This window comes from Halichoeres trimaculatus, unplaced genomic scaffold (genome assembly GCF_033239565.1).
Source record: "Halichoeres trimaculatus isolate MK-OKI-2021-1 unplaced genomic scaffold, fHalTri1.1 fHalTri1_scaffold_7, whole genome shotgun sequence".
In the NCBI taxonomy this organism is placed as follows: domain Eukaryota; kingdom Metazoa; phylum Chordata; class Actinopteri; order Labriformes; family Labridae; genus Halichoeres; species Halichoeres trimaculatus.
In genome coordinates this window covers 19,375,610-19,387,676 of record NW_027437185.1, presented here as the reverse complement: position 1 = coordinate 19,387,676, position 12,067 = coordinate 19,375,610, and the positions used below count along the sequence as shown (strand labels likewise).

General features: G+C 41.6%; 1 protein-coding gene across 4 annotated transcripts in view; it reads left to right on the top strand.

The window, feature by feature from the left end:
• ccdc88b (coiled-coil domain containing 88B) overlaps window positions 1-12,067 on the top strand; it is a 46,410-nt gene that overhangs the window by 14,497 nt on the left and 19,846 nt on the right. For all 4 annotated transcript variants that reach the window (XR_012598450.1, XM_074674868.1, XM_074674869.1 and 1 more), the window contains exons 8-18: window positions 1,350-1,504; window positions 1,891-1,972; window positions 2,749-2,907; window positions 5,015-5,161; window positions 5,413-5,578; window positions 5,801-5,916; window positions 6,386-6,454; window positions 8,191-8,877; window positions 9,163-9,342; window positions 11,175-11,515; window positions 11,673-11,832. Coding sequence is in view for 3 of the 4 variants with exons in the window: in XM_074674868.1 (XP_074530969.1) it covers window positions 1,350-1,504; window positions 1,891-1,972; window positions 2,749-2,907; window positions 5,015-5,161; window positions 5,413-5,578; window positions 5,801-5,916; window positions 6,386-6,454; window positions 8,191-8,877; window positions 9,163-9,342; window positions 11,175-11,515; window positions 11,673-11,832 (2,262 nt within the window). In the remaining variant the exon portion in view is untranslated. The remainder of the gene's footprint in view (window positions 1-1,349; window positions 1,505-1,890; window positions 1,973-2,748; window positions 2,908-5,014; window positions 5,162-5,412; window positions 5,579-5,800; window positions 5,917-6,385; window positions 6,455-8,190; window positions 8,878-9,162; window positions 9,343-11,174; window positions 11,516-11,672; window positions 11,833-12,067) is intronic.

Below are 12,067 nucleotides of genomic sequence, written 5' to 3'. Positions count from 1 at the left end.
AATAAGAGGCACAAGGTCATTTTTTTCATTACTTTTCAAACATGAAGACACAGACCCTGATCATCATCTCAAACATGAGCCTTTTTCTTTATTAACGTCCTCCATGAGGGTTTTCTACCACATTTTGTGTCAGAATAACATTATCAAATCCATCATTTCTTCTGTCGTAGCAGGGAGTGATGTGATAAGTTACAGCTTTGATGTAACGTCAGGGAGCGCGAGAAAGATTTTGATTAACTATTTTCTACAAACACAAATTACCACTCAGATCTTAAGTTAGAGCTGACAAAACAGGAACTCACCTTGTTCTACTTTATTTAAATTACAGTATGTCAAAGGTTCCAAACAGTGTTAAGTCATAACCCCCATAATTAACTTTTTAGGAGTGTGCAAACCCCCTTCACACACACACACACACACACACACACACACACACACACACACACACACACACACACACACACACACACACACACACACACACACACACACACACTTACTCACAGTCACATCTCCTGCTCTCTTTTTTTCTTCATTTTTCTTTGTGTAAATTTGGCTCTTGATTTGAGTGAAAATTAAATATTTTCTGTAATAAGAAACCTGTATAACACCTGACAGCATTCCTCCATTTTTCTGTCTTTCTAAAAAAAGGGGAAAAATCAGATTTGACAGTTTCAGCTCACACAGTCAAAACGTTTCCCATGTGATTCCTTTGACGGTAGAGCCATACTGAATGGATTACGTCCCCTGTCCGGGTGATTTAACATAAAAACTACTTCCCAGTCAAAGATGTGTTTTTTCCCTCCCAATGCGTCATTTTATTCCTACTTTATCTCCACAACAACCCGGCAACCCTGAGAAATTAATTTGTGACCCCTTTGACTTGGGACCCCAAGATTAAGAGCCACTGCTGTATGTAACCATATAAAAATGACATTTTCATCACTTTTAGTAGTCTTATTGCTGTAATAGTCTGTGAAATGTGCGTTGTAAAGAAAAAGGAGGTAATCTTACATTCGTTTTGTGGAAAAACACACTGTTCAAAACCTAGAGATGTGCAAATACTGAAATGATACGGTACCTGTTGTCAGCATGACAGTATAAATCTGACCAAACTGCCTGTTGAAGGATTTTGTATTTTATCTTTCTTTTTTAAAGATCACTTTTCAGTCTCCTATCGGCTGAGGTTTGTGCCACAAGAAACTAAATTTGCTTTGAAATTGTATTTAACCCACTTGAAAATTCAACACTCTATATTTACTACTTAATCCTAAAGAACACTCGGCTCCTCTCCATCACATTCTTCCTCATGTTGCATCCTCACATCTCTCCATCCCTCTTTCTCCCAGAGGATGGTAGAGCTGTGTCGGGAGCGGGAGGCCCAGGCTGACTTAACCATAGGGCCCAGGGACGCAACCAGTGGACGCAGCGAGGAGCCGCCGCAGGGTCTGGCACTCCAGCTGGCAGATAGCAAGGCCAAACTCCGACGCCTCAAACAACAACTGTGAGTGTTAGTGAGTGCGTGATTTTGCCTGTGTGCACCATATGAACTGTAAGAGGACCTTTAAGAAAGTTAAGGGAAAGGTCAACTTTTAAAAACGTGCTAATTATTTTGTCAGACTTTACGAAACACAAAACCGTGTCTTATTACTGAGTAACTTTTGGGAACAAATGAGGTAATTGATGCTATAAACTGATTCTCACACTGCACAGAATGTAAAAAATAAAGGTCACTGCTGACCTTTTATAATTTATGTCTATTTGTTGCTTTTTCCAACAAGCATATCAGCTTTAACCTTTTTTAAAAAAACAATCTTTCAAACAGATGGTTAAAAATGTTCAAAAAAATGAAGTGATTTTTCTATGGTTCTATGTTTTTCTTGGTTTTAGTGACGATAAAGGTGATCAAATACTGGATTACACACAGGAGATTCAAACAATGGACGAACAGCTCAAGAAACTTCAGAAAGAGGTATAAAAAGTTAGACCTTGTACGACCAAAGAAATCCTTGCATCAGATGTACAGAGACACTTCACCACACGTACAGCTTAACTAGTTTGGCAGGAGCTGTAATAGACTGTATGTTCAGCCTGAAAACACTGCAGCACAGCCAACAGCACAAGACACAGGTGGCACTTTACAGCCAATAAGCTGATTCCTCTAAGGTTATGTATTTAGCAGAAATTAGGCTGCCCACATTCCTGCTGACTACAGATTTGTCCAGGGGAACATTGCTGAATGAGACAGTTTAGACGCTCAGGATCTAGAAAGTAGCTCCAAGCATGATCGGGGTTATACAAGGTCAACATACTTCCTGATTGAATCAGTCTGCCCTCTTTTTTTTTAATATGTTTTTTTCTGATGTTATATAGCGCTTACAAATTCACTTACAGATTAAGCATTTAGTGATTTGATCTAGTAAATAATGCAAAAACCCTCCTATAAACGGCCCACATATAAACTTTAAGCTGAAAAGACATCTACAACATATTGTCATTGTTATTTACACACACACACACACACACACACACACACACACACACACACACACACACACACACACACACACACACACACACACACACACACACATACACACATACAAACACACACATCTTTGCTTCTTTTTGTATTAGACTCTGTCAACATTTGCTTCACTCTACATCCCAGATCTTTAAACAACCTTCTTTGACCTCAACCACACTAGTGTATGAATTTGTGTGTGTGGGTGTGTGTGTGTGTCTTAGAACCGTTCTCTTCAGGGGGAGGTTAGGGGCATGCGTGCACTGCGGGACGAGCTGGACTGCACCAGAGAGCGAGCTGCGCGGGCCGAGCAGCTCCAGACTGAGCTACAGAGCTGTAAACACAGATTGCGTAGCCTGGAGCTGACACGCACTCAGCTGAAGGTACGCACACACACACACGCACACACACACACACACACACACACACACATAAACACACACACACACACACAACTCGTAAGCTACTACTTTTGATAAAGTTTTTTGCACTAAAAAAAAAAAGAAATAAAGCAACGCCTACACAATGAAATTGTAATGAATCTGTTTTGTCAGTAAGTAATCTACTTATAGACACATTTTGCAAGTTAACACACAGATACACTTTATTTTACACATCGTTAGTGTTCAAAGAAAAGTTTACATCATTAAGACCTGCTCTTTCGTTCTGAAACTTGATGCTTTTTTTCTTTTAAAAAGAAACAATCACAAAAGCCATATATTCCCTCTCACAGCCCTGAGAATTTAAACCATGAGTGAGTATGAACAACTCTGAGGCTCAGAGAATGAGATTATACTGTGTGATGTCATCAGGATTTACTGCCCTGAGCTGCTTCATTGACAAAGAGCAGGAGCATGGCTTCAGTTATTGGAGCTTTTACACCTAAATGAGATTTATTCTGAGGTAGTATAACTGTTGGGAAGCAGAAAATGTGCTCAAACCCTTGTAAACCAGCCCACAGTGTCCTCACTATCACCTTCTCAGTCTTTTTTGATATATTCCACCTTCTCACTGCATCCCTGTGACGGACCAAATTAGCTTGTGGGATGAGTGTTCCTCCTGTTGAGGTTAAGATTCAAGTTTCACAAATTCACTGTGTGCTCGTGCGTGGTTGTTGAAAACCAGAGGAGCTGGTGCTGAATGTAACAAGTTGTGGTGTTCTGTTTGAAGACAAAACACACGAGAAATCCAGATACCTTTGGTGTTATTCTCATAGTGTTGGCTGTTTTATTGATAGAAATGAGGAGGAACTGAAGGCGGTTGAGGGGGCAGGGAAATAAGTTAGGTTTAGCATTTCGGCTTAGTAATACAGATATTCTAGCTCTATTTGATCTTCACATTACCTGTTTCTGGCTTTGCCTGTACTTGCTAAAAATAGAGCTGTGATATTTCCTATGCTATAACACTTTTTGATGTACACTGTATGTTTTTGTCTGAGCTTATCTTGTTGCTTGTGGGGTTTGGTAGTTTGTTTATTCAATTTAAATCTTGGGGTTGGCCAAACATAAACAAAGATATTTTTATTATAAGTCTGGGACCAGATCAGTTCATCCAGTGAAAAGAAGCCTCAACAATGAGATTAAATAATATGATTGTTAACTCTAAGAGGAGATGGCTGTTCTGAGCAACAGCAGGATAAAACCCCGTGGAGTGGCGTCTGATGAACCGCAAAGACTGAATGGATGATTAATAGATGGTTGATGATTCTGCGTAGTCAAGGCGATGATGGGAGGTGGGGTGGAAGGAGCTAAACGCATTGAAAGAATCATATTCAAAGAGACGGCAGAAATATGATTAGATAACAAGGAGCATGCTATTAGATGGATTAGACCAACCAGCTGATTTACTAATAAGAGCTGGAGATAGTGGGAAGACTAAGTGAGCATGTGTGAGTGGAAAATATGAGTAATAGGTTACTAGGCTACAACTATGAATACAAATAAAGTCTTCTTGCCTGAAATGACCCCGAGCTTCACTTAGTCATGACTGAGGCTGGATGTCCTCAACAATTCTTAACACTAATATTTTCTAAAAGATCATCTGTGTTCAGAAGAATGGTTACAGACATTAAGAGGATGAGTTCATTTTTCAGTCTTGAGCAGAGGAAGATGGTGAGATGAAAACCACTTCTGAGCCTCAGCAGTAAATATGAAGCCTGTCAGGAAGGAGGAGTAATTACCCTGGTGCTTAAGAACCTGAATGCAAGCTTAACACAAGTACTTCTCCTGAATGCAATGGATGAAATGACTATGAGAGAGATAGATCAGAAAATATCTACAGAAATGAGAGAGGTATCAAACGTTTCCAAGAACCTGACACTATGAGTTCATCTCTTAATGCAAGGGACGCTATCAGGCTGATTCGATACCCTGTCCTAACTGTGACTCTTACTTTGGACAAAAGAATAATAAATAATAACATAAATGTCAGATCTGACAATGACCTCACCTTTTTTATGTGCATCATGTTTGTGGATGCTGCCCCCTGCAGGAGCAGCAGCAGCTGTGTGCGGCGCTGCAGGAGACCAAAGCTCTTCTGGAGGAACAGCTGGCTGATGCCAGGGCCCGCTGCTCTTTGCTACGGGAGCTTGAGAGGGACAATCTTTTGCTGCGTCAGAAAATCATGGAAGTGGAAGTGGTGAGACATTTTATTCATTTATAGTTGGTCTTTTGTCTTAAAGCTGTATTTGTAAACTTTGCCTGTTTGTTGGTTGTATGTCAGATATGATGTTTGTTAGCAGGATCTCAGCACAAGTTTGTATGGACACTTATTTGGCACAAGAGTGACAACAAATAAAGGAAAACATCCTTAGAATAATGTGTTCCTTTATTTATGTGTTCCTGTGTGTGTGTGTGTGTGTGTGTGTGTGTTGGTGTGTGTGTGTTTAGGAGCGTGACACAGAGAGGCAGCGGGTTGATGAGTTGCTGGAGATGAATATGAGCCTTGAGGCGGACCTGAGGCTCGGCAACAGCGGTGACAGCGTTCCCGCCGCAGTCCACCAGCCTTTCCTCCAATCAGAGACACACTCTGAAGAGGAGCTGAGCAAGCTGATTGGTCAGAGCACCTGCCTCTTTGCACCTTGTCATTTAAGACATTTTAATTAAGTGATAAGAGAAAGAATGTTTGGTAATAAAGGCCTGCAGGATATCAATCAACAATTACCAAGTGAATCTGCTCCTATATCTATTTCTCTCCTGGCTTTTCTTTTTCTCCCCTCATTTTTTCTCTCTTTCTTGTTCATGTGTTCCTGTGTTATGTTTTTTCACTCCACCTCAGATCAGAAACCGCTGAGTGTAGAGGTGGGCGAGGCTTCAACACTGAGGCTGCTGGGAGCTGAGCAGGAGAACGCAGAGCTAAGGAGACGGCTCGAGGAGCTGCAGGCTCAGCAGGAGGTTAGAGTTCAATGTTTTGATCATTTTGACCCAGAAAAAATAATCTTCAAGAGATCAGCTCCTCATGTTTAAGGTTAAAGCAGGTAATCATAAGGAAGAACCGTGTGATTAATGACAGAGTATCAGAGGGGTCAGTGAGAGAGAGCAAAAACTGCACTCTGTTGCACCTGAGAAGCAGATTTCCAGCTCTGTGCTACGTTAAGTAAATAAAACCGTTTTCAAATGCCCCTGGTGGTTTTCATATCTAAAGTGATAATCATTTCTTTTTGAAAAAGAAACATTCAGCCCATAACTATGGGCATCAAGCATCATACTGAGATAGCTGACCAGCATTTCAAGTTAATAATGCATCATCAAAGTCAGGCAAGATGCATCTCCCTATCAGGGCTAACAGCATGTAGATGCAAATGAAACAGAAAAAAAGAAGCAACAGTTTGAGGAGCTCAACATCCATCTTGTCTCGCTGCAGGCTGAATCTCCAGATGCAAAGGATGAGCTGGCCTGCCTGGAGACTGAGCATCAAACCACGCTCAGAGAGGTGAGTTCAGAGAGAAATACACGCTGCTTAAGGCTTAAGCTCAATTAGTAGTACCAATAATAATACCTGACCTGCTTCATCAGATAGAATAAGAAGTGAAATATGGGGCACTATTTTTTTTACAAATCTACTAACAGACACACCTTTATGAGTCCATATACATAGGCATATACACTGGCCAATAGATTTTGTAGATTATATTTCAAGATCTTGCATTGATGATAGTAGACTCTGACCGCTGTTAGTCAGCAATCGGTGAGGCTAACCAGAAAAAAGGCTCCACTTTGCTTTGGAGCATAAAGATTGGACTCTGGAGCAATGGAAGAAGGTCATGTGGTCTGATGAGTCCAGATTGATCCTGTTCTAGAGTGATGGGCCATCAGGATAAAAAGAGAGGCAGATGAAGTGATCACCCATCATGCCTAGTGCCTACTGTCCAAGCCTGTGGGGGCAGTGCTATGATTTGGGGTTGCTGCAGTTGGTCAGGTCTAGGTTCAGCAACAGTCTGTGCTCAAAGAATGAGGTCAGCTGACTACCTGAATATACTGAATGACCAGGTTATTCCATCAATGGAGTTTTTCTTCCATGATGGCACGGCTATATTCCAAGATGATGATGCCAGGATTCATCTGGCTCAAATTGTGAAAGAGTGGTTCAGGGAGCATGAGGCATCATTTTCCCACATGGATTAGCCTCCACAGAGTCCGGACCTTGAACCCATTGAGAATTTTTGGGATGTGCCGGAGAAGGCTTTGCGCAACGGTCAGACTCTACCGTCAACAATGCAAGATCTTGGTGAAAAATTAATGCAACACTGGATGGAAATAAATCTTAAGACATTGCAGAAGCTTATCAGAACAATGCCACAGGTAATGTGGCCGTTACCAAGCTAAAGTGGTCCAACGAAATATGAGAATGTATGACCTTTTGTTTTTGGTGGCGTCTTTTTTTTTAGGCCAGGCTGTGTATTTGGGTGGATGTCATTTGCACACAATATTGTAACATGGACAGATGACATTTAAAACAAGCACTGAGGTTTACTTTTCTCATAAATGCTGTTTTCTTAATTATTCAATTTCTCATAACCGTGTAAGTTTATTGTAAAATTTTCACACATAAGTCTAACACATCACCTGTTCATATTGTACTTACAGCTAGAGGTGCATGTGGTGTTTGGACATGCCTCTGCAGCAGGTACAACAGCTGTTAGTTGTATTAGTAATAATGATCTTAGAAAATAAACTCATCAAAATTTTATGTAAGAAAATCTTGGTGGCAAAAAAAAGCATTTAGATGCTGAATAAATTTCTTTTAATTTTTTAAGCTCCTTACAGAAATTTGGGTTATATTTAAAATAGCTGCAATCTGGTGTTCCTTCTATGCCACTCTGTCTGAACTGTCAAGAGTTTTCTGTGTTTATTTGTGTAGATGAGTGCCTCTGTGTATCATCTTTTACAACCAGCCTAAAATCATTTAGATTGATCTACACTTCCCTGGTCGGCATATAGCCATCTCTCCGTTTCTCTTTCTTGTATTTCTTAATTCCTGGTATTGAAGTTGGATGCGGTTCGAGTCGGTCTGAGATGTGATTTCCGTCCTCTGACTCATAACACATTCGAGCTCAGTCATGTTCAATAACTGAAAGGACAAAAAAACAGGAAAAAGGAAAAGAAAAATGGAGAGCGTTTGTAAGCATTGATGACACACTTTCATTTTCCTCCTGTCATACTTTTCAGTGCCAGAACTTGAAGAATGAAAACGCCACTTTGAAACAGCATCTGGAACAGCTGGTGTCTAAACTGAAACACCTTGAAGAAAAGAGGAAGGAGGAAATAGTGGAGAAACAAGTCATAGAAAAGGAAGGAGAGGAAGAGAGAGGAGTACATGGTTCTGAATCCTGTAGAGGGGAGGGTGAAGGAAGAGTAAGGATGATGGATGAGAGGGAGAGGAGAGGAGAAATCATAGGGACCCAGAGAGAAGCTGGGGTTGGGGAAGAGGTTCTTCATGTTCAAGAGGGCAAAGGAGGACTGTGTGATGAGGAGGTAGAGTCCAAAAGAAGAGGAGAGGCAGAAGGAGGGCAGAAAGACAGACAGAAACAGAGAAAAATGAAGGAAGAAGAGGTTTTAGTAACGACAAACTCAGAGATCCAGAAGCATCCTGAAAGTGTAGAGAATATTACAGCTGCACACCAGACTGTGTGTTCCCTATCTGCTGCTGATGTGGAGCTTCTGACGAACCGGCTAAAGGAGGCCCAGGACGAGGCTGACAGAGAGGCCTTGGTGGCCCAGGATCTATGCTCCAAGCTGGGGGAGCAGAGCAGAAAAACCTGGGAGGCTGAGCAGAGACTGGTGCTCCTGGAGGCAGAACTGCAACATCTAAAGAAGGCTGCAGAGAGTCTGGGAGACACCCGCAGACAGTTAGAGGTACTGATGGGTGTATGAAGGGATAGGTGAATTTGATGAGGGGTGGGTGAATGCATCAATTAGTGGGTGGATGATAGGTGGATGGATGAAAGAGGTCAATTCTAAGATGGACTTAGAAATGTATAGCTGCATGGATGGTTTAGAGAGAGAAATTCAGACATTTATAAAACAGATACAGACCTCTACCACATCAAGGTAAGCAGAGATTTTAAGCTTAGAGCTTTAACATACAGTCGTGTTTTTTTAATGGACACACGGCTCAATAACCTTTCATTGTCCCCTCAGGCGCTTCAGGCAGAAGGTCTGGTCATGGAGGAGGAGTTGTGCCGCCTACGAAGCCAAGCAGAGCTGCACAGGATGCAGACCACAGTCATCGCCACCCTGGAGGGAGAGCGGGCTGCGCTGGAGAGAGACAGGGACACGCTGCGCAGCACCATGGACACCCTGCGCACTGCCCAGCGCAAGGTTAAAGAGTACACATTCACCAACACACACACATATGAACACACACCGTGCAGCTGTGCAGCTGGAACACCAGGCATTTTCATGACCACAGCAGATGTCCTTTTCTTAAGGGGGGATGGACAAGAGAGATGAAATAAAAGGAAGATTCGATTGGTAGCTTAAATCTCCAGTGACACAAACTCATTTAATTCTAAAAAGTTGATCTAATTATTCTGTAATCTCTTTAAATAAAACTGGGATTCATTAAATACACTACATTAGATAGGGCTCTTCTTGCCAAATAAATGTCTCGTCTTGCACTCATATCTGAAATCTAATTATATTACTGCACAGAGAAATTATTCAGCAGGATTTGAAAACATGAAGTAAAACAGACGATACAAGCTGCTCAGCATGTTTTACAGACCCGAGGCACACTCTGTGTGGACCTGCTATTCACACAAATAGTCAAAAAACACATCCAAACCCACCAGAGCTCTCAGGGTTCACAGGGAGGGTGGAACTACGAGGATTTGCCTGGATTAAAATGACTTTTTTAAACACTTTGCTGCAGAATATGGACATCTTTTTCCTGGACAAAACGTGAAGCGAAATTCAGTCTTAAATGTGCTTTTTGCAGGAAAATTGTAAGACATTACAGAAACTGCAAGGTAAGGAAGACAGCTGTGCTAAGTCAGCATTAAGAAATACCATAAAAGGATTCATGAATACCTCCCATTCAGTGAGAGTTGTACATAATCCTTCTTGTGATAGCTCTATTTGTGACTGTATTACCCATGCTCCTCCTCAAAGCAAAGCCCATCCTGTATTGTTGAAGTCACGTTTGTTTACTCCAAACGTTACACACACTAATCTGTTGAATGCTTTATGTATAAGCAGAGAAAATACACAGCGAGACGTCTGCAACATGTCGACTTTATTATAGTGTCAAAGCAAGGTCACTCATCTGTCAATGAACAAACAGTGCTGTTTATCAACACATTATAAGAAATACAGATGCGTAGATAAATGCTGGTGAATGGGGCAAAGATCTTCTTTATTCTACTCTCAGTGTTACAATAAAGAAAGAACTGTGCTACCTTCTTTATTTTTTAAATAAAACAACTGCACTTGCACATTTGCAGTGCCAAAAACAAAACTGGTTCATTTCAGAGCTTGATAATTTACTTTCTAAAACTGAATAGTTAACGGTTATGTTTGAGGTAGACTTTGTACTCCCACCACCAGCATTAGGAGCCAGGGCTAATTTATGGAGATTATGAAAGTGTGTGTTAAATGAAACATAAAGTGCACTCTAGTTCTTTCAGCTTTAGGGGTAAATAAAACCCAAATAAGAAATTACTGCTCATCCATGTCTCTTTCTTTTTCTTTACTCTGCACTACAATAAATGTTGTGCTTACTTGGTCATTTCATGCAGAAAATTTGAACTCTTGGAAATGTCACATATATTAATCTGAATTTTTAGGCAATGAATCGCCACAGTTCAAAAGGGAATTTGACCCTTGTGCACTTTTCTTGAAGGGTTTTTTAAAAAACAGGACTTTCTCTGTCAGAGTACCTTTGTATGGCAGTATTAAATCTTTTATAGGAGTTCAGGATCTGAATGCATCTTTTACAACTCTACACAAGATAAAAAGATACAGTAGCTGATCCATATACACTCCTTTCAGATGTCTAAACCCCACAGGGTACTTTGAACTGATCTCTGATCGACCATTTAGAAACATTAACACAAAGAAGAACCAGGTTTAGAGGCCTATGTTTGTATGTGTTGAATGATGTAAAAGCCTGAATTCAGACAGCATAAACTCTCCATTTTCTGTTTTCCCAGGTTGACCAGTTAGAGCTCACTGTTCAGACACTAAAGTCTGAACTGGAGCGTCAGGGTCGTAGTTTGGAGACTTCACGTCGCCGGGAAGAGGAGCTAGAAGGGGAGCTGCGTGAGGCCACACTGGAGACTGAATCTCTGGCTCGAGCACGAGACCAGGCTTTGCTCGAGGCATCGCGGCTGGAGCAGGAGAAAGAGGTTTGTCAGTCAGAGCTGGATGGCCAAAGGAAAGAGGGGAGGCAGAGAGAGAGGGAGGCAGGCAGGCTGAGGCAGCAGCTGGAGAGCACAACCCTGGCCCTGGAGCACAGCAACCAGAGAGCCCGAGCTCTGGATGCTGAACACAGGTTTGTACACTTAACCTCCATCACGAGCTGAGGCACGCAATTAACTTTACAAGGCTGTGGAGACAGCTACTTGGCTGCACTGTACATTTATCTATAATGTCAACTTTATCTTCACTCAACCCGTGCTTGACCTCTGTGTGTGTGTGTGTGTGTGTAGACGTGTGTGTCAGCAGCTGTCTGAGTCAAAAGAGGTCTGCACTCGGCTGCAGGACCTCGAGAAAGAACTCAGCTCTCGACTGACCAACATGAAGGAGAGTACACAGCACCTGCAGGACAAGTGTGCAGAAGCTCAGGCCAAGATTACTTCACTTTCTCAGGTGTGTGTGAGAGTCTGATGGACTCGGTAGTTTCATCACTTTTTGGGTTACAAAGTTGTCACCAGGACAGCAAAAAATAACATTTCAAACTGAGCTTGATGCCTGTGATAAAAATTCATGCTCATAATTGTCCAAACCTTGATGCCTTTATGTCTATGATGCATAATTGTGTAGTTAGTTTTAAGCAAGGTTTTTCATTGTGTTGTTGAGACACCACTTCTCCACCATGCAGTGC